The sequence below is a fragment of the Zalophus californianus genome, chromosome 14 (genome assembly GCF_009762305.2).
Source record: "Zalophus californianus isolate mZalCal1 chromosome 14, mZalCal1.pri.v2, whole genome shotgun sequence".
Lineage (NCBI taxonomy): Eukaryota > Metazoa > Chordata > Mammalia > Carnivora > Otariidae > Zalophus > Zalophus californianus.
The window spans coordinates 29,920,028-29,940,375 of record NC_045608.1 but is presented as its reverse complement, the minus strand read 5'-3'; the positions used below and the strand labels follow the sequence as shown (position 1 = coordinate 29,940,375).

Below are 20,348 nucleotides of genomic sequence, written 5' to 3'. Positions count from 1 at the left end.
CATTGTAGGTTACCTGTCTCTTCTCCCGAGCTGCTTTGAGGATTTTTCTCTTTGTCTCTGAGATTCGTAAGTTTTACTATTAGATGTCGGGGTGTTGACCTATTTTTATGGATTTGTGAGGGGTCGTCTGTTCCTCCTGGATTTTGATCCCTGTTTTCTACCCCAAATTAGGGAAGTTCTCTGCTATAATTTGCTCCACTATACCTTCTGCCCCTCTCTCTCTTTCTTCTTCTTCTGGTATCCCAGTCATTCTAATGTTGTTTCATCTTATGGTATCGCTTATCTCTCGAATTCTGCCTTCATGATACAGTAGTTTATCTCTCTTTTTTCTCAGCTTCTTTATTTTCCATCATTTGGTCTTCTAATCACTATTTCTCTCTTCTGCTTCATTTATCCTCAGTGAGAGCCTTCATTTTTGCACCTCATTAATAGCCTTTTTGATTTCGACTTGGTTAGATTTTAGTTCTTTTATTTCTCCAGAAAGGGTTTCTCTAATAACTTACAAGCTTTTTTCAAGCCCAGTTAGTATCTTTAAAATCATCATTCTGAACTAGTTGCCACATCTTACTAATGTCCATATTGATTAGGTCCCTGTCAGTCGGTACTGCCTCTTGTTCTTTTTGTTGATGTGATTTTTTCTGTCTTGACATTTTGTCCAGAGGAGAATAGGTGAATGAGAGAACAGAATGCTAACAGGGTAACAACATCCCCAGAAAATATACATAAACAAATCAGAAAAGACCTGAAACCGGGGGAAAAGGAAGGGAAAGAAAGAAAGAAAAAAGATAACAAACCAAAACAAAACAAAAAACAGAATATCATCAAATATGATCATGCTGGTGCATACATCAGTGCCACACACTAGATTTTGGGCGTATTTTGGTCTGTTAGAAGAAAGTGTCTCCCAAAATTTTAAAGAAAGAAAAACTTATATATGTGCAAAAATAAGGGTTAATACGATGAAGGGATGGAATATGATTGTAAGGAGGAAAATTATAAAAGATTTTATAAAAGGAATTGATAAGAAGTTGGTTGAAAAAAGAATTTAAACAAAAAAAAAGGGAGAGAATGTGATCAGGCAGGAGAGTAGAACAAAGCCATACACTAGAGATGTAGGTTATATTTTTATCTGTTAGAAGGCAAAATTTTAAAGAGAGAACAACATATATATATATATACACCAAAAATAAGGGTAACTACTACAAAGGGCTACAATATGACTCTAAAAATGAAAAATAAAAATAAAACATTTTTTAAAAAAGGGATTGATAAGATGGTTGAAAAAGGGAAAAAGAAAACTTAAAAAAAAGTTTTAAAAAATTAACTTTGAAAGACTAAAGAATCATGGTAAAAAAAACTGAATTCTATGTGCAGTATTCCCCTAGCGCTGGAGTTCTGCCGTTCTCATTGATCGGTAAACTTGGTCTTGGCTGCCTGTTCTTGCTGATCTTCTGGGGGAGGGGCCTGTTGCCATTGTTCCCAAATGTCTTTGCCGGAGGCTGAATTGCCCCACCCTTGTCGGTCCTGGCTAAGCAAGCTGCTCGGGTTTGCTCTCAGGAGCTTTTGTTCCCTGCAAGTTCTGGTACAGCTTTGGAGGACCAGGGTGAAAATGGTGGCCTCCCAATCTCCACCCGGAGGAGCCAAGAACTCGGGGTCCCGCTCCTCAGTGCGCCCCCAGAGAAAAGCAGTCACTCCCGTCTCCCTGGTCTCCGGCGACGCTCTGTGCTCACCCGGCCTGTGACCGAGCATTTCTATGTCTGGCACCTGACCCCATGTGGTCTCCAAATCCAGCAGATCCTTGCGGTGTGCTCCCGTGCCACTCCTCCTGGGGGAGGAAGGGGAGTCTCCCCGGATCTGCCACTTATTGGGTCCCTGCTGGAGGAGCAGTGGCCCGACTGGGCCGCGGATCACAGTTTATGGCAACCCCGAGCTGAGAGCCCGTGCCTCGGCTTCGTCTCTGCAGCCGGCTTCCCCGCTCCAATACCTGGGAGCTCTGCCGCACTCAGGCACCCCCGGTCTTTCTGTGACTCCGAGGGTCCTGAGACCACACTGTCCCGCGAGGGTTCCACCCCCGCTTAGCCACTGGAGTGACGTCCCTCAGTGGAGCCGAGTTCTAAATGTTCCGATTTTGTGCTCCGCGGCTCTATCACTTGCCAGAAGCGGCCGACGGAGGCCCCCTCCCCCGCCATCTATCCTCCCGAATATTGCCTCGGATTCACTTCTCCGCACGTCCTACCTTCCAGAAAGTGGTCGCTTTTCTGTTCAGAGAGTTGCTGCTATTCTTTTCTTCGATCTCCTGTTGAGATCGTAGGTGTTCAGAATGGTTTGATCCCTATCCAGCTGAATTCCTGGGACCAGACGGAATCCAGGTCTCCTACTCCTCCGCCATCTTGCTCCTCCCCTTTTTTCCTTATCTTCTTGAACTCACAGGTTTCTCTTTTGACTCAAGTTTTTCATCTGTATTTTTTTTTTTAAGTTTCATTTTAATCACTGAGTGCTCATTAGGACAAGCGCACTCCTTAATCCCCATCCATTGTTTTACCCATCCCGCCCACCCGTCTCCCCTCTGGTAACCATCCATTTGTTTTCTATAATTAAAAGTCTGTTTCTTGTTTTACTTTTTCCTTAGTGGTTTGGATGCCTTTTCTTTCTTTTTGTCTGATTGCTGTGGCTAGGATTCATAGTACTATGCTGAATAAAAATGGTGAGAGTGGACATCCTTGTTTTGTTCCTGCGCTCTGAGGGGAAAGGCTTTCAGTTTTCCCCTCAGGATGATGTTGGCTTTGGGTTTTCATATATGACCTTTAGTCTATTGAGGTAGGTTCCCTCTAAACCTACTTTGTTGAGGGTTTTTAGCATGAGTGGATGGTGTACTTTGTCAGGTGCGTTTTCTGCATCTATTGAAATGATCATATGTTTCTTATCCTTTCACTTATTGATGTAATGTTTCAGAACTGATTCATGAATATTGAGCCACCCTTACAGCCCAGGAATAAATCCCACTTGATCCTGGTGAATGATTTTTTTAAATGTACTGTTGAACTTGGTTTGCTTGTATTTTGTTGAGGATTTTTGCATCTATGTTCATCAGAGATATTAGCGTGTAGTTCTTTTTTTTTTTTTTTGTGGTATCTTTATCTGGTTTTGGTATCAGGGCAATGCAGGCCTCGTAGAATGAATTTGGAAGTTTTCCTTCCTTTTCTATTTTTTGGAATAGTTGAAGAAGAATAGATATAACTCTTCTTTAAATGTTTAATAGAATTTTCATGGAAGCCATCTGTCCTGGACTTTAGTTTGTTGGGAGTCTTTTGATTCCTGATTCAGTTTCTTTGCAGGTTATCAGTCTGTTCAAATTTTCTATTTCTTCCTTTTTTAGTTTTGGTAGGTTGTATGTTTCTAGGAATTTATCCATTTCTTCTGAGTTGTCCAATTTGTGGGCATATAGTTTTTCATAATGTTCTCTTATAATTGTATTTCTATGGTGTTTGTTGTTATTTTGCCTTCCTCATTTGTGATTCTATTTATTTGGGTCCTTTTTCTTTCTTGATGAGTCTGGGTAGAGGTTTATCAATTTTATTGATTTTTTTTCAAATAACCAACTCCTAGTTTCATTGCCTTTTGTTCAGTTTTTTTTGTTTTTTGTTTTTTTTTTTAGTTTCTACATCATTTATTTCTGCTCTGATCTTTATTATTTCCTTCTTTCTGCTGATTTTAGGTTTCATTTGTTGTTCTTTCTCTAGGTCCTTTAGATGTAAGGTTGGGTTGTTTATTTGAGATTTTTCTTACTTCTTGGGGTAGGCCTGTATTGCTATAAGCTTCCCTCTTAGAACCGCTTTTGCTGCATCCAAAGGTTTTGGACTGTTGTGTGTTCATTTTCATTTGTTTCCATGTACTTTTTTTATTTCTTCTTTTATTTCCTGGTTGATCCATTCATTGTTCAGTAGCATGTTACTTAACTTCCCTGTATTTGTGGTCTTTCCAGAGTTTTTCTTGTGGCTGACTTCTGGTTTCATAGCATTGTGGTCAGAAAAGATGCATAGTATGACTTTAATCTTTTTAAATTTGTTAAGGCTTGTTTTGTGGCCCACTGTGTGGTCTATTCTGGAGAATGTTCCATGTACACTTGAAAAGAATGTGTATTCTGCTGTTTTAGGATAGAATGTTCTGAGTATATCTGTTAAATCCATCTGGTCCAGTGTGTTATTCATAGCCATTGTTTCCTTGTTGATTTTCTGTTTAGATGATCTGTCCATTGATATAAGTGGGGTGTTAAAGTAACCTATTATTGTATTGTTATCAATGAGTTCCTTTATGTTTGTTACTGTTTTATGTATTTGGGTGCGCCCATGTTGGGGGCCTAAATATTTACAATTGTTACAACTTCTTGTTGCATTATCCCCTTTATTATTATCTACTGCCCTTTGTGGTCTCCTGTTACAGTCTTTGTTTTAAAATGTATTTTGTGTGATACAGGTACTGCTACTGCCCTCACTGTCCTTTTTGGACATGTCCTTTTACATCCATTTGCATGAGAAATGTTTCTCTGTCCCCTCACTTTTTATTTTTTAAGATCTATTCATTTATTTTACTGAGAGAGAGAATGAGCGGCAGGGAGGGGCAGAGGGAGAGGGAGAGAGAATCCCAAGCAGACTCCATGCTGAGTGTGGAGCCTGAGGCAGGGCTTGATCCCAGGACCCCAAGATCATGACCTGAGCCAAAACGAAGAGTCAGACGCTCAATGGACTGTGCCACCCAGATGCCCCTCCATCCTCTCATTTTCAGTCTGTAGGTGTTCTTAGGTCTAAAATGAATCTCTTATATGTGGCATATAGATGGGTCTTGTTTTGTATCCATTCTGTTACCCTATGTCTTTTGATTGGAATGTTTAGTCCATTTCCATTTGAAGTAATTATTGATAGGTATTTATTGCCATTTTGTTGCTTGTTTTGTGCTTGTTTCAGATTTTCCCTGATCCTTTCTCCTCCTCCTCTCATGGTTTGCTGGGTTTTTTTAGTGATATATTTGGATTTCTTTCTCTTTATTCCTTGCATATTAGTGGTTTTTGATCTGTGCTTACCATTAGGTGTGTATATAACATCTTCTGCATATATGGTCTATATTAATTTGAAGGTTGTTTAAGTTTGAACCCATTCTTTACTCCCCTTCTTCCCAGGTTTTAGGTATATTGTGTCCTATTTCATATCCTTTTATTTTGTGAGTTCCTTGACTGAGTTTTTACGGAAACATTCATTTTTACTGCTTTTGTGTTTTCTACTTTCATTGTCATTTTTGGTCTTTCCTTTCCACTTGAAGAGTCCCCTTTAATATTTCTTGTAAGGCTGGTTTAGTGGTCACAGACTCCTTTAGTTTTGTTTGTCTGGGAGACTCTTTATTCTCTCCTTCTGTTCTTAATGATAGCCTTGCTGGGTAGAGTATTCTTGGCTGCCTATTTTTCCCATTCAGTACTTTCAGTATGTCACTCCACTCCCTTCTGGCTTGCAAAGTTTCTGTTGAAAAATCTCCTTGCTAGCCTTATGGGTTTTCCCTTGTAAGTTAATGACTTCTTTTGTCTTGCTGCTTTTAATATTTTTTCTTTATTACTGTATTTGCAAGTGTAATTACAGCATGTCTTGGTGTGGATCTGTTTTTGTTGATTTTGATGGAGATTCTTCATGCCTTCTGGATCTGCATATCTGCTTCCTTCCCCAGAGTAGGGAAGTTTTCAGCTATTATTTCTTCAGATAAATTATCTGCCCCTTTTCATGTCCTGGGACTCCTATAATATGAATGTTATTATGTTTGATGGAGTTACTGAGTTCCCTAAGTTTATTCTTGTTTTATATATTTCTTTTTTTCTCTCTTTTGTTCAGCTCGATTATTTTCCATTACTCTGTCTTCTGGTCATTAATTTGTTCCTCTGCTTCTTTCAGCCTGCTGTTCATTCCATCAAGCATATTTCTCATTTCGTTTCTTAAGTCGTTTATCTCTGTGTTATTCCTTATCTGCGTTAATGGTCTCACTGATGTCCTCCATTCTTTTCTCAAGTCAAGTGAGTATCCTTATGATCAGTACTTTAAATTCTCCATCAAGCATGTACTTATATCTCTTTCTCTTAGATCTCCAGCCATGGGCTTGTCCTGTTCTTTCATTTGGGACAGATTCCTGTGTCTTCTCATTTTGTCTGTGTCTCTGTGTGTTAGGAAAGTTAGCTGCATCTCCTGTTCTTGAGGATAATGGCTGTATGAAGAGAGGTCCTGTAGTACTCTGCCATGTAGTGCCCTTTGGTCCCCAGGGCCTGGTGTGTCCAGTAGTGTCTCCAGCATGTGCTTTGTGTGCTCTGCTATTGTGTCCTGGTCTCTCTGTCCTTTAGGTGAGTCATCTGTAGAGGCTGCTTTTGCCTGTTGTGAGCAGTGTTTGTTCCCTGGCTTGAATGTGTATTTTATCAAGGTGTGCTCTTGTCTGCTTGTGAAATGGGACTTCTTGCCACTGCTGCTGGAACTGAGGCCCTGCAAAACTCCTAGGTAGGGAGATGTGGTGTGGGTAGGGGTTTGGGCCCATCTTCTGTGGAAGGAGGCCCACCACACTGGGACTGAGGCAAGGGTGCCTGGGAAGGGCCATTCCACCAGAGTGTAAGCAGGGTCGGGATTGTCTTAAGCAATTTAGGTAGTGAGTGTTCACGAGCACTGGTTCCTGCAGATGGCTGGTGTTTATGCTGAGGAACCATGAAGGGAAATGGTGCCAGCCAGTTCCTTTATTCTTGGAGGGGGTCTCTGATTGCTGTCTCTCTGGGGCATGCTCCGAGATGACCAACTAACCTTCCCCCTATGTGCCCCAGGCATTCTTCAGATTGCTGTTTCCATGTTATATGTCTGCAGACTGTTTGCCCTGCCTTTTGTCCAATAGCAGCCCCAATGTCCTCCTCCGAGTGCTCTCCTAGAGCCACGCACAGTGACCAGGCTTTAAGCCCCATTGGTTGCAGGAACTCAGGAAATTCAGGCCCTCTCACTTTCCAAGCCAAATACTATGAGGATTTGTTTTCCCCGTATGCTCCCCTGTGTGTTTGTGTGTTTCTCACCCTTCCCTGCGACTACAGCTTCCTTCCCACCAGAGTGGCCACAATCTGTTTTTCCCAAACCATGTCTCTGCATTTCCTACCTTCTTCAGTGTGGCCTCTTCTCTACCTTTAGTTGTAGAGTTTGTTTTACCAGTCTTCAGATTGATTTCTGGGGTATTTAGGATGATTTGATAGTTATTTTGTTGAATTCACAGGATGAGGTGAGCCTCTGAGCCTCTTACTCCATCACCATCTTCCCCCAGGATTTTGAGTTTTTCATTTGTATTATTCTTAATTTCTGTTCGTGCTTCTGATGGCTAATATATCACCATAATGTTTAAATTAATATTTAGCTCTTTTGATAATAACTTCCTTCAGTTTTGTGTTATAACAGAAAAAGTCTTTCACTGGGAGCCAGGGAGATGTAAGTGTTTGCTGCTAAGTGGTCCTTGGAGGTGATTAAATAAATGGTAGTTTTGTGCAACTGTAAATATTCTATGATTATAATCAAAGTTGAGTATCGATAACAGCTACTTTGTTAGGAGAGGATCCCTGTCTCCCTTTTTTTTTTTCATATTTCAAAAGTATGTATAGTTATATTCCTAAAATAATACTTAAGGATTTTTTTCTTAATTATTTTATTTTAGTGACTTAGTGTTTTTATATCTGAATTGCAAGTTTCATTTAATTTCCTAACTAGGAATTTCACTTGCTTCCCTAGCCGTATCCAGCAAACGAGAATTCCAAACTCGCCTCCGAGAAGGTGGGTGACTATGAACATGCAGTAGAGTACATGAAGAACAGTCAAGTAAGGTTACCTTTGGTAAGTTTTCATGTATAGCATGTTTTATAGAAAACGAAAAGAAAGGTTATGTTATATGGAAACCTACGAAATTATTTCATTGGTTTACAAATCAGATATATGTTAGTCTTTTCCCCCTTTTTAGAACCATAGAATAGAAAATAAAATATTTCAATACTGAGAATGGAGTGCTATATCTGAGGCAGTAAGGGTGGGGAGAAGGTTACAAGCTTGGATGGAGAGGTTTTGTCTATATCATTATGTCTTAACCTAGGCACTGCTGACTCATCATGTTCCATAGATAAAATTCACGGGCTCATGAACTTACGTGAAGAAAAATTACATCTCCATTTTCACTGACTTCTGCATGGAAGTTCACACTTTCTTTAATTAAGAGTGCAATAGTATCACAATGGTATTAGGTATAGCTGTGACTTTGTTATCAATAGAAATTACAGATATTTACATAACATTTCTGCTGACATCTTAGACTATCATTTACATTCATCACTTCTTCAAAATTACATTAGTTACTCTATCTTGTTAGTGCATGTGCAAAGCAGCATATATATGACTATGTCAATATGTTTTTTAATATTTTGGTAACTATTTTAAACAGAATTTATTTCCTTTGAATGATACGGATTTTGTGATTCCTTTGTAAAAACACAAAAATCTTATTTCCTCCTATAATGCTATTGGATGTTTCAAGATAGGCTTTTTTATTTTTTCATTTTCCAAGTTAAATTATATGATAGATGCTTTTTCCCATTATAGACATGCACAAATACCCCCTTTACACAAATTCACCCTTTGGTTGAGAATCAGTGGTTTAGAGAATTAGGCAGGAGAGCAGAATTCAGAGGATGACATTAAAATCTCATTGATTTCTTTTACATATTTAGATCACAATAATATTAACTGTAAATTGTGTGTATTGTTGACCCTTGGACAGTGTGGGGGTGATTCCCCGTGCAGTCAAAAGTAAGCCTATAACTTTTAACTTCCCGAAAGTTTAATTACTAATAGCCAGATGTTGACCAGAAGCCTTCCAATAACATGATCAGTTAATTAATACATATTTTGTATGTTATATGTATTTCATACTGTATTCTTACAAAAATATAAGCCAGAGAAATGTTATTAAGAAAATCATAAGGGAGAGAAAACACATTTACAGTATTGTGTTTGTTGAAAAAAATACACATATAAGTATACCTGTACAGTTCAAACCTGTGTTGTTCAAGGGTCAACTTGTATTTATAGTGAAGTAGGGGTGTTTGGGCACTTGTGTCCAGTATTGAAAAATATGCATTTATGTACTTCCATATTCAATCTAAAATGTTCTTTTTTTTTTTTTTTTTTAATTTCAGGGAACCTTAAGTAAGTCAGAGTGGGAAGCCACAAGTGAGTATATCATCAGTATAGATTTACTGACATTTTCAAAGATCGTTTCAGAGTGATCGTTATAATTTGAAAACTCTGGAATTTTTCCAACACATATTAGGGTGTATATGTTTATGTTGACGTAGAATCCCTATGTATGTCTAACGCCCCCTTTCTTGCACAGCTGTTTAGTGCCAAGAGAAAATATATGCAGGATGTTCCTTAATATAAACTTCCGTGAGCATTCTTAAACATTTTCATTGCCTACTCATTACTACGTAGCCATCTGTATTTGCTATTTACCTCAGATTTCTGTTGGAAATTTTGGCTTATAGAACACCACCATGTATTTTGTTTTTAGCCACTCTGATGTTGACAACAAAAACATAATTAATAAGTACTGGACCATTTAGTGAAGCAGCAATGAGCAGGATATTTTAGAGGGATGTGTGATTGGGAAGGGCCTGGTATGGAGACATTCTGAAGTGAGGTGCCTGTCTTTGGAAGAGAAGTCAGAGGCCTGGCAAATCTGTGAAGTCCGTGGATGTTGAGGAAGTGAAAGCCCAGACCCTCATTGTTAAGATGACGATAATACCCTTATATGGCTGCCCTGAGGACATAAAAGGTAGTTCCCCCTGTTCATTTAAGTATTTATTGATTGTGTTGAAGGCGTAAGTGGTAATCAGGGACAATCCATTTGATAATCCATGTTGAGTATTGTGAAAAGTTCTGTGAAAGAGTTTTGGGGGATAAAAAAAAGTAAACAGTTGTAATCTCTACTTTCCAGATGTATACTGTCTAATGGAAGAAGCAGACACAAATAAATGCAGTACTAGGCAAACTGTTTTAAGTGCTGAAATTTCTATAATGGGGAAAAAAGATGAAGGAGAGCCTAAGGAAAAGTAGTAAAAATCTGGAAAATAGTAATACTTGATATAATTGAGTATTTAACATGTGCTCAAGCATGACTGGAGACTTTTAATATGTTGTAACTCATTTAATCCTCACAAATTTAGGGGTAGACTACCTTTTCTAATATCTCCTTTTCACAGATAGGAAAGCACTTCAATAACTTATCTGAGGTCACAGAGCTAACCCAGGTGATTCATACTAGTAACCATGGCCTCATGTGTGAAAGGATTGTTCTTAGGACTTGCCGAATTGGTGAGAGAGGAAAAGGAAAGAACACAAATAGAGCCAACATGTTGAGCCCATCTGTCTCAGAATATTGCTACCCTTAGTGGAAATGGGATTAGAGGACCAACAGACCGGGAAATGTGTGCCTAAACCTGTACATTTCATTACTTTTCCTAGACTGGAGATGGGACAGTTGTCTTAGATAGCCTGCCAGTCCCAAAGTATGATGTAAGGAAAACAGCTTTGGTCACAGGTAGTGATGGTGGTACCAGCTGTAGTTTAGAACTGTATTTCTGTACCTTAGTGTGGACTTAGTGGTAGCATGCGGATGATGAATTAGATGCCCCCCAGACCATGGAGGGAGATGGGTTAGAGATGTGAAAAGCAGTAGGAAAGGAACAGTGGTCACATTGCAGCCAGGATCTAGCATGTCTGGATCAGTGTGTTCTTTCATGAATTACACTATTCTAAGCTGGAGGACTCTGGACTGGAGAGTATCTTGCCTGGTGTCAAAGCCTAACAAGTTCAAGAAGCTATACTTCAAACTCCTACTGGTCTAATCATTAAGCGCCTATTACCAGAACCTGCTGTTCCTCTAGAAGTTTCTTTAAATGTGAAAGGAAAGTAGAGAATTGTTGCCGATTTGCTTTCAGAAGTGGTTCAAGATTTAATTCTTTAAATCCCAGTTGATATGCCTGCACGGAAGGCATTTTATATGATTGAGACTTTCAGAATGTTTGAGTTAGAAAGAAAAGAAATTTATTGCTGATCTGAATTCAAACATTGCATCTTAGTGGTTTTAAGTGACCCTAGATTTAGGGCAGGTGAGGACTGCTGGGTTGTTTGCAGTAGGTACCAATGTGTTTGGGTTGTGTTTGCCAAGGTTAGACTGCAGAAGGATCGCTTGGAGTGTGGGCCAAGCTAAATAATGCTGGCTGTTTGTAAGTCTTGTAACATACTTGTGAATGTCTTGGACTGCTTTGCTTTCTTGTCTTGTAGAAGAATATACCATGCTGATATCACCCCGACTGTCCTCTGTTCATCTATCTATTGCCAGCAATGTTTCATTTCTCCTAAAAGAAATTGGGAACTGGTAGATAAGGAACAGACAATAGCATTACCAAAGTAGCATTTTGGAAGGACTGGTGTGATACTCCTGGACAGGTTGAGGAAAAAGCTAGAGGATTGGGAGGTTTTTACAGGGTCTGCAGTCATTCATCTGTACCCCATTCAAAAGTTAACTCAAGAAGGGAGGACACAGAGGTACATGGCCTACTATCTTGACTTGCTGACTGAATGTCCTAGCGTACACACTGAACATCCTCGTGATGTTTTGAGGATTTGTCATTGTTTCAGGTGTTTGCTTACCATAAAATCTATTAGTGTCTTATTAGAAGATATAATAGGTTTGAACTTCAAGGTGATCCAGAATGAGGAACCATAGATGCACTTAGATGTCTTTGCGTGAACACATGCCAAAGCAGGAAATCATATTTAAGGGAGAGTATTCTTGGGAATGGAATATCACTGTTGGGGCCAGATAAATATCTCTAAGCAACAATTATCATGTAGCTTTTCCCTCACTTTCCTTATCAGTCCTTACAATACAGCAGTTGGATAATTGGATGAATTTTAACTTGCACATTGTATATGTTCCTTATAATTCTTACTAGTTTTTTTCCCCCCTGAATAGAAAATCTAGATAACCATGCCGAAGTAATCATGGTAGTGCAGTTATTCTACCTGTCTTGCTCCAGATAAAAAGAATTAAGTTATAAGACTTTTTAGTTTTAATTTTCTTTGCCTTTATACTTTTAATTTTTCTTATCTCAAACTGTTTTTAGAGATTTTTAGAGCTGTTAAATTGGTTTTCTCAAGAGCTATAATGTCACTGAGTATTATAGTAAGTGGATATTTGTTTTCAGGTAAACAGCTATGACCCCATATCTGCTTAAGTATGACTCAAAATAATTGAGAACTCTTAGAAATAATGGGATTTTTCCCTTCAGAAGCTTGAGAATTTTCACCAATACCAAACAGGACTGAAATTGTTCTGTTTAGCCTATGGATATGAGAAACCAAACTCTAATTTTTATTATTTTCTTTTTAGGTATTTACTTGGTTTTTGCATTTGAGAAGCAGCAGTGAGCCACATATGCAGTAGCACCAGGACAGCTATGTCCCATCCTGTACAGATTTGAATGATCCATCCTAGATTTGACAACTTTCTGTTTGTTTATTTTAAGTATTCTAAATGTGCAGGATGCTGCCGGAAACTCCAGTGTATAAATTCAACATTTGCTGTCTATGACAGATGAACTTTTGTGTGTGTATATAAGAATGAGTTGGGACCTTTGTCTTTAAAAATCTATTTTTAAGTAATGTTCTAAGAATTCCATTTGCCTCACTACTCTCTTAGTGCATAAGAATTATACTATGACTTGTTAGAGCTGCTGAACTCTTTCCACAGTGCTCTGATTTGTTCAGTGTTTGTTTACAGTATTAAATTCATTGCAGTTGTAGAATTGATGAGGGAGCATACAGGTTTGTGGGGGTTTGTGCTCATTTCTGTAGTTTTGTCATATAGTGTTTTTCAGGATTAAATGGATTGTGTTCTGTACAATTGAATGTGTTCAATATATATCACTAAAGTTGTAAGTTTAAAACAAAATTTTAGATGGCCATGAAAGTTATTTACCTAGAATTTTAGCCAGTTATTACATTTCATTATAAATACTAACTACTTTATTTGCTAATATGATCTAATTCTGGAACAGGTTAGAATGTTTTATATGCCAGCATAAAATTGTTTTGGATTTTAGGGGCTTTATCTTAAGAATTTCCTTCCATAGCAATTAATGTTTCTGGTTATCAAGAATGTAATTAGACAGATTTCCCTTTCTTCATTGAACAAAAATGCCATAGTTGTTTTTCCACGATTTACTGAAAACCTGTCCCATACGAACCTATTGCACATTTTCCTCAGATACATGTATGGAACTGCAACAGAAGGATGAGACTAAAGGAAGCCGAAAAGCAGACCAGATGAATTCTCCCTGACATTAGAGCTTACTGGCACTGTGTGCTGTGTAGATCCTTTACTCCCCTTCAGCCCCGAGAGAAGCAGTACCTGCTCTTCTATTACAAGATCATACTTTGTGCAGTAGGATGCAGCATATCATCACCACTCAGAATTTGTATTTGCCATTTCAGAACTGTTAACCGTTTTTTCAGCCCTGGCTTCTTGCTTGACTCCTCTTCCAAAACTGACACCTAGGTGAACTGTTGTCCTTACTTTACATTACTGTTTAAAAAACTTGCCAGTGTTTAGGTGTAGTGAAAAACTTACAAAGAAGAAAGCAGAGCAGTTATTGCATATTCTTCTAAAAATCATTTATTTATGCATGGATTTAAAAGACATTACTTTCTGTAATTATCCAGAGTATTTGTTTAAAACGTGAGGTTTCTTAATTTGTTTATATATGTTGATTATTCATGATGTTAGAATAATAGACCTTTTAACAAGAGAACACGGGTTACCTAATTTGTTTCTTGTGCAACTTGTCAATCTCCAAACTGTTACCAGTTTACAAAAATTAAGTCTTTTTAAAGCCTTAGTGGTGGTTTGCCATACGTCATTTGGGGAAATAATAGTATTTCTGACTATGGTGGCTGCCGTTAGCTAACAAAGGTTTGGTAATGGTGCTGGGCGGTAGGAATGGTGAGCTCTTAGTTTTAGAAACACACCCAGGTTAATTTTAATTCTGGGGGAAGTTCCAGAAAGTATTTTGATAGAGGATGTGGCTTCTTTATTGTTTCCTATCATCATTTTCATTTAATGGTCTTAGCCAATTTTAAGCAAGTTAATAAAACATTTTTAGACTCTTGCTCTTTCCACCCCATGGATGATTTGTGGGAGAGAAGGATCCCCTGAAGGATGGAGTGATTGGTGACAGTACAGAGCAGAAAAGGAAGGTAGAGTCCCCCGGGGCCTTCACTGAAGGGGTGGAAAGGAGTAAAGGAAACCCAAGTGGACTGAGCCAATGTCTTCACTCGCAGCGAGCGAGGCTGTTGTGTGTACAGAAGGTATATGGAGCTGCACCCAGAGGATGCAGAGTTCTGGCATTGCCCTTGTGCTTGAGCTTTATTGTTCTCTTAGCCACCTCTGTTCTTCACTCCTGGATGCCTTCCTGCTGCAGCTAAGTGTCTAGGCAATGACTCAGGAAGAACTTTTAGGAAAAGGTGGATCCTGCCCATCACCAAGGTAAAAGCTGGGAGGATACACACTCCCCCCCCCTACCACCACACCCACAGTCTCAGTGTTTGGGAATTTTCCATTCAAGACTTGTAACTCTTATGAGGGGGGCATGGCTCTTTACTATCAGGTCAATGATGTGAAGTTTGTGGGAGTGAACACAGGCACTCCAGTTTGTCCTCCAAGGATGAAAAAAAATGAAGATCAAACCAGCCATTTGTAGAGAGGACACAATCTGTGGACTGGGAGGCTTGGTCTGGGAACATGGCTGGATTGTGGTATAACAATGCTCAAGTTGAATTCTTTGGGCCTAGACTTTGACTTCTGTTAACTAATGTGCATAATGACTCCAAAAGGCAGATTACCAGTAGAGTTTCCTAGCCTACCTTATCCCCAAACTTGAAAATTGAGGAGATGTGATTGTTGCCTAAGCATTAATAGGGCATCAGAGGTGTGCAAAGTGATGGGGTTTGAGGCAGCGTGCAATGTTGGTCAGCAGTGGAGAAGTAGAAAAAGCATTGTCAGCTATCAGAGGTCCAGATCTCCAGTCGCATTAGCTCTTATGGGGATGTATTCTTCAGTCTGTCTTAGCTTAATTTATGTTATTTTGCTAAGTCTTCAAGTATCCTATTGAAGATGTGGTTTCTTGTGTAGGTCTGCCAGTGTGAATATTCTAGCTACTGAATACTATTTTTCATTGTTGATAAACTGACTTTGTTGTCCACTTCAGGCTTTGTATGTATTGTGAGCCAGTTACTGCCAACATCTCTGGGTCTTCAAAGTAAGGCCAGATCCAGGGACCAGGGCCCTATAATAATTGTACCAAAATGCCTGTGGTATTTACTGGCCTTTTGGTCAAATAGAAAGCATAGGTATATGATATTACCACCTCCCTAGATGGTGTTATGTCAAATACTACATAACTGATAAGTTTCTTCATTTTTTGCCCTCTGACAGAGCAACATTCCTGATTCCTTGAAGGCAGTTGGTGTAGTGGCTCTTACACTTATTTATTTAGTGATATATGTGACTAGGCTGGGGGACAGCCAGCTCTTCACCTTCTCAATTTCTCTTCTGCTCCCATGTAATCCTGAGGCATGGGCTCCTGTTCCTTAACTGCAATACTAAGCAAGTGCTGGACATCCAAAAGTACCCTCCTCAATTTGGAAGACTTTTGGGTTAGCCCCACAGCCCTCTGCTCCCTAGATTTATCCTGGGCCATGCTTCCTTGGGGGACAGCATACCTTGCTTGGATAAAGCCAGATTGACAACATTTATTAAGCTCCTTAGGTCAGTTATTTTTCTAAATCTTTTATATGTGTTAATTCATTCTGATCCTTATAACTATATGAGCTAAGCACTGTTATCCCTGTTTTAATAATGGAGCTGAGCACAGAGAGTACAAAGTTGCCCAAGGCAGGGCCAAGATTTGAATACCCATATCCCACAAGTTAGGCCTGCAATCCAATCTCACGTTATACCCCTCTTCTCACCCATTCGCTACTCACAACTTGATATGTTAACTGGTTGGTGCTCCAACCTTCTGATTCAAACTTTTGACACTTATTTTGGGGCGCCTGGGTGACTCATTCGGTTAAGTGTCTCCCTTCAGCTCAAGTCATGGTCCTGGGGTCCTGGGATCGAGCCCTGTGTTGGGCTCCCTGCTCAGAGGGGAGCCTGCTTCTCCCTCTGCCCCCCCCACCCCGCTTCTGTACATGCGTGTTCTTTCTCACACAAAATCTTAAAAAAAACCCAAAACAACCTTTGATACTTAAGTGTCCCCTGAGAGGAGAATCCATCCTGCATAAGAGGCTTTAGGGCAGAGAGAGCAAGAGGGCATCTGAGTGTACTTAGGGACCAAGGGTAAAAAGTATCAACAGGCAGAAGGGCAAAGATAGACTTTGACTTCACATTTTGGTAGACCTGCTCCTTTAGCAAGCAGTCCTATAGCAAATCTAGTTTAATCTGCATCTTAGGGGGTGGGGGATGGTTCTTTTCCCACCCTCACCATTGGGAAGTACCAAGAGGTGGGAGCACAAGTGTGACTATAGCCAAAGGGAGAGGCCAAGAGAGAAGGAATCATTTCTTCAGTCTGAGTTGATTACCCAGGCAGAGGCAAATCATTTTGTTTTAACTTTTAATTGAAGTATAACACACACAGGTTGGCTTTTAACAAATGGAACACAAATACAGTCATCACTTCAATCAACAAACTTACCACCCCCTGCAGGAGCCCCCTTCATGTTCCCTTCTACTTACTACCTCCCCAAGGGTAACCACTGTCTGACTTCTAAGAACATAGATTAGTTTTGTCTGTTTTTGGACATAATATAAATGGAATCAAATAGTATGTATTCTCTTGTACCTGGTTTATTTGCTGTACATTATGTTTGTAAGATTTTTGTCGCATGTATTTGTACGTGGTTCCTTCTCATGGCTGTATAGTATTCCATTGCATAAATAAACCATATATTTATCACATGGATGTTTGGTTCATTCCCAGTTTGGGAACTATTAATAGTACTGCCTCAAATATTCTAGTACGTGAATTTTGGTGCACATAGGTACTCATTTCTGCCTAACAGTGGAATTCCAGGGTCACAGTATGTACATATGTTCCACTTTACTGGATACTGCCAGTTTTCCAAAGTTCCAATTGCCCTACACTCGGTAGTGTCTTGTCTTTTTCATTTTATTTTGGCAGGCATGTAGTGGTATCTCGTTGTGGCTTTAGCTTTCATTTTACTGATTATTAATGAGATCAAGCATTTTACATATAATTATTGCCTTTTGACTATCCTCTTGTTACATGTCTCCAGGTTCTTGCCCACTTTTCTATTGGATGGACTATCTTTTGTATTGACTTGTGGTTTTCAAAAATATATCTATTCTGGATGCATGTCATTTGTTGAATGTATTGAGAGAATGTATTGAAATATATATATATAAATAACATATGAAAAGAAGCTATTTTAATATAATATACCAATGTTCTCTTTCATAGTTGGCATGTTTTGCTTAAAAAATGTTTGTCTATTCCACGATCATGAAGATGTTCTATGTTTTCTTCTAAAATCTTTTATGTTTCACTGTTGACTTTTAAATCTGAAATCATACTGATTTTTGTTTTGTTTTGTTTTTGTTAATAGTGTGAGTAGGGTTTGAAGTAGTTTTCCCTTTATGGATTTCCAGCTCTCCCAGCATCATTTACTGAGAAAAAACATATTTTCCCCCTAAACCACAGTTTTTCATCTTTGTCACATTTAAGGTAATCATACATGTTTGCATTTGTTTCTAAATTCTGTTCTGTTCCACGGGTCACCTTATTTATGCATGCATCAATACCACATTATCTTAATTATCTTTGTAATGGATCTTGATATCAGTAACAGGAAACAAAGGTAGTTTTAGCTTGTTAATTAGGTTGAACAAAGTGAAGAATGATACATGATGAATGCATAGACATAGGCAGGAGTGGGAAGAAACCTGGATATTCTAAAGTCAGTGGAAAACCACAAGAGGATTATATCAATGTGGTTATTTTATGTTTTTAAAAGAGAACCCTGATAAAGTTAGAAAAGATTTGAACAGCCGTATTAACCAACATAACCTAAATGTTATTTATAAAACACTTCACACAACAACAGCAAAATATACATTCTTTTTAGGGATAAATGAAATACTCTCCAGAGTAGACCATAGAAAAAATGTCAATAAAATTAAAAGGATTAAAATCATACAAAACATTTCTTCTGACCACAGTAGAATTATATTAGAAATCAACAGCAGGGGGACGGAGCAAGATGGCGGAGGAGTAGGAGACCTGGATTTCGTCTGGTCTCAGGAATTCAGCTGAATAGGGATCAAACATTCTGAACACCTACGAACTCAACAGGAGATCAAAGATAAGAATAGTAACACTCTGAACAGAAAAGCGACCACTTTCTGGAAGGTAGGACATGCGGAGAAGTGAATCGGAGGCGATATTCGGGAGGGTAGACGGCGGGGGAGGGGGCCTCCGTCGGCCGCTTCTGGCAAGTGATAGAGCCGCGGAGCACAAAATCGGAACTTTTAGAAGTCGGCTCCGCTGAGGGACGTCGCTCCAGTGGCTAAGCGGGGGGTGGAACCCTCACGGGACAGTGTGGTCTCAGGACCCTCGGGGTCACAGAAAGACCGGAGGTGCCTGAGTGCACCAGAGCTCCCAGGTATCGGAGCGGGTAAGCCGGCTGCAGAGACGGAGCCGTGGGGCGGGCTCTCAGCTCGGGGTTGCCACAAACTGTGATCTGCGGCCCAGTCGGGGCACGGCTCCCCAGCAGGGACCCAACAGGCGGCAGAGCCGGGGAGACTCCCCTTCCTTCCCCGGGAGGAGCAGCGCAGGAGCGCACCGCAGGGATCTGCTGGGTTTGGAGACTCCACACGGGGTCGGGTGCCAGAGATAAAAACGCTGGGTCACAGGCCGGGTGAGCATGGAGTGCGGCCGGAGACCGAGGAGTCGGGAGTGACTGCTTTTCTCTGGGGGCGCACTGAGGAGCGGGGCCCTGAGTTCTCAGCTCCTCCGGGCGGAGATTGGGAGGCCACCATTTTCACCCTCGTCCTCCCAAGCTGTACTGAGAGCTTGCAGGGAACAAAAGCTCCTGAGAGCAAAGCCGAGCAGCTTGCTTAGCCCGGACTCACAAGGGCAGGGCAATTCTGCCTCCGGAAAAGACATTTGGGAACCACGGCAACAGGCCCCTCCCCCAGAAGACCAGCACGAACAGCCAGCAAGCCAAGACCAAGTTTACCGATCAAGGAGAATGGGAAAACTCCAGCGCTAGGGGAATACTACACATAGAATTCATGGCTTTCTTACCATAATTCATTAGTTTTTCAAAGTTAATTTTTTTAACTTTCTTAAATTTTTATTTTTCCCTTTTTCAACCAATATCTTATCAATCCCTTTTTTAAAAAAACATTTTTTATTTTTCATTTTTAGAGTCATATTTTTATCCCTTCATAGTAGTTACCCTTATTTTTGGCATATATATATAAGTTGTTCTCTCTTTAAAATTTTGAGATACAGTTTCTTCTAACAGATCAAAATATACCCTAAATCACTAGTGTATGGCTTTGTTCTAGTCTCCTCCGTGATCACATTCTCTCCCTTTTCTTTTTCTTTTTTCTTTTTTTTTAAATCTTTCTTTTTAAAAACAACTTCTTATCTTATCAATTCCTTTTATAAAATCTTTTATAATTTTCATCTTTACTATCATCTTCCATCCCTTCATTGTATCAACCCTTATTTTGTACATATATAAGTCTTTCTTCCTTTAAAATTTTAGCAGGCACTTTGGGAGACCAAAATACTCCCAAAATCTAGTGTGTGGCACTGATCTATGCACTAGCCTGATCATATTTGATCATATTCTGTTTGTTTTTTTTTTTTGGTTTTCTTTTGTTCTGTTTTTGTTTGTTTTTATCTTTTTCCTTTCCCTTTTTTTTTTTCTCTTTCTTCTTTCTTTCCCTTTCTTGTCCCCTGGTTTCGGGTCTTTTCTGATTTGTATAGAGTATATTTGCTGGAGACGTTCTTAACCTGTGAGCATTCTGTTCTCTCATTCATCTATTCTCCTCTGGACAAAATGACAAGACGAAAAATATCACCTCAGCAAAAAGAACAAGAGGTACTACCATCAGCCAGAGACCTACTCAATATGGACATTAGTACGATGTTGGACCTA

At 39.5% G+C, this 20,348-nt stretch overlaps 1 protein-coding gene across 3 annotated transcripts in view; it reads left to right on the top strand.

Moving 5' to 3' along the window:
- The window catches only part of RNMT (RNA guanine-7 methyltransferase), a 39,408-nt gene extending 22,295 nt beyond the window's left edge, over positions 1-17,113 (top strand). For 2 of the 3 annotated variants that reach the window (XM_027576133.2, XM_027576135.2), the window contains exons 9-11: positions 7,776-7,877; positions 9,230-9,263; positions 13,366-17,113. In XM_027576133.2, the coding sequence (XP_027431934.1) occupies positions 7,776-7,877; positions 9,230-9,263; positions 13,366-13,439 (210 nt within the window). In that variant the 3' untranslated portion in view covers positions 13,440-17,113. Of the gene's footprint in view, positions 1-7,775; positions 7,878-9,229; positions 9,264-12,489 lie in introns of all 3 variants that reach the window. The other variant, XM_027576136.2, reaches the window with a different exon arrangement.
- Positions 17,114-20,348: the final 3,235 nt, after the last annotated feature.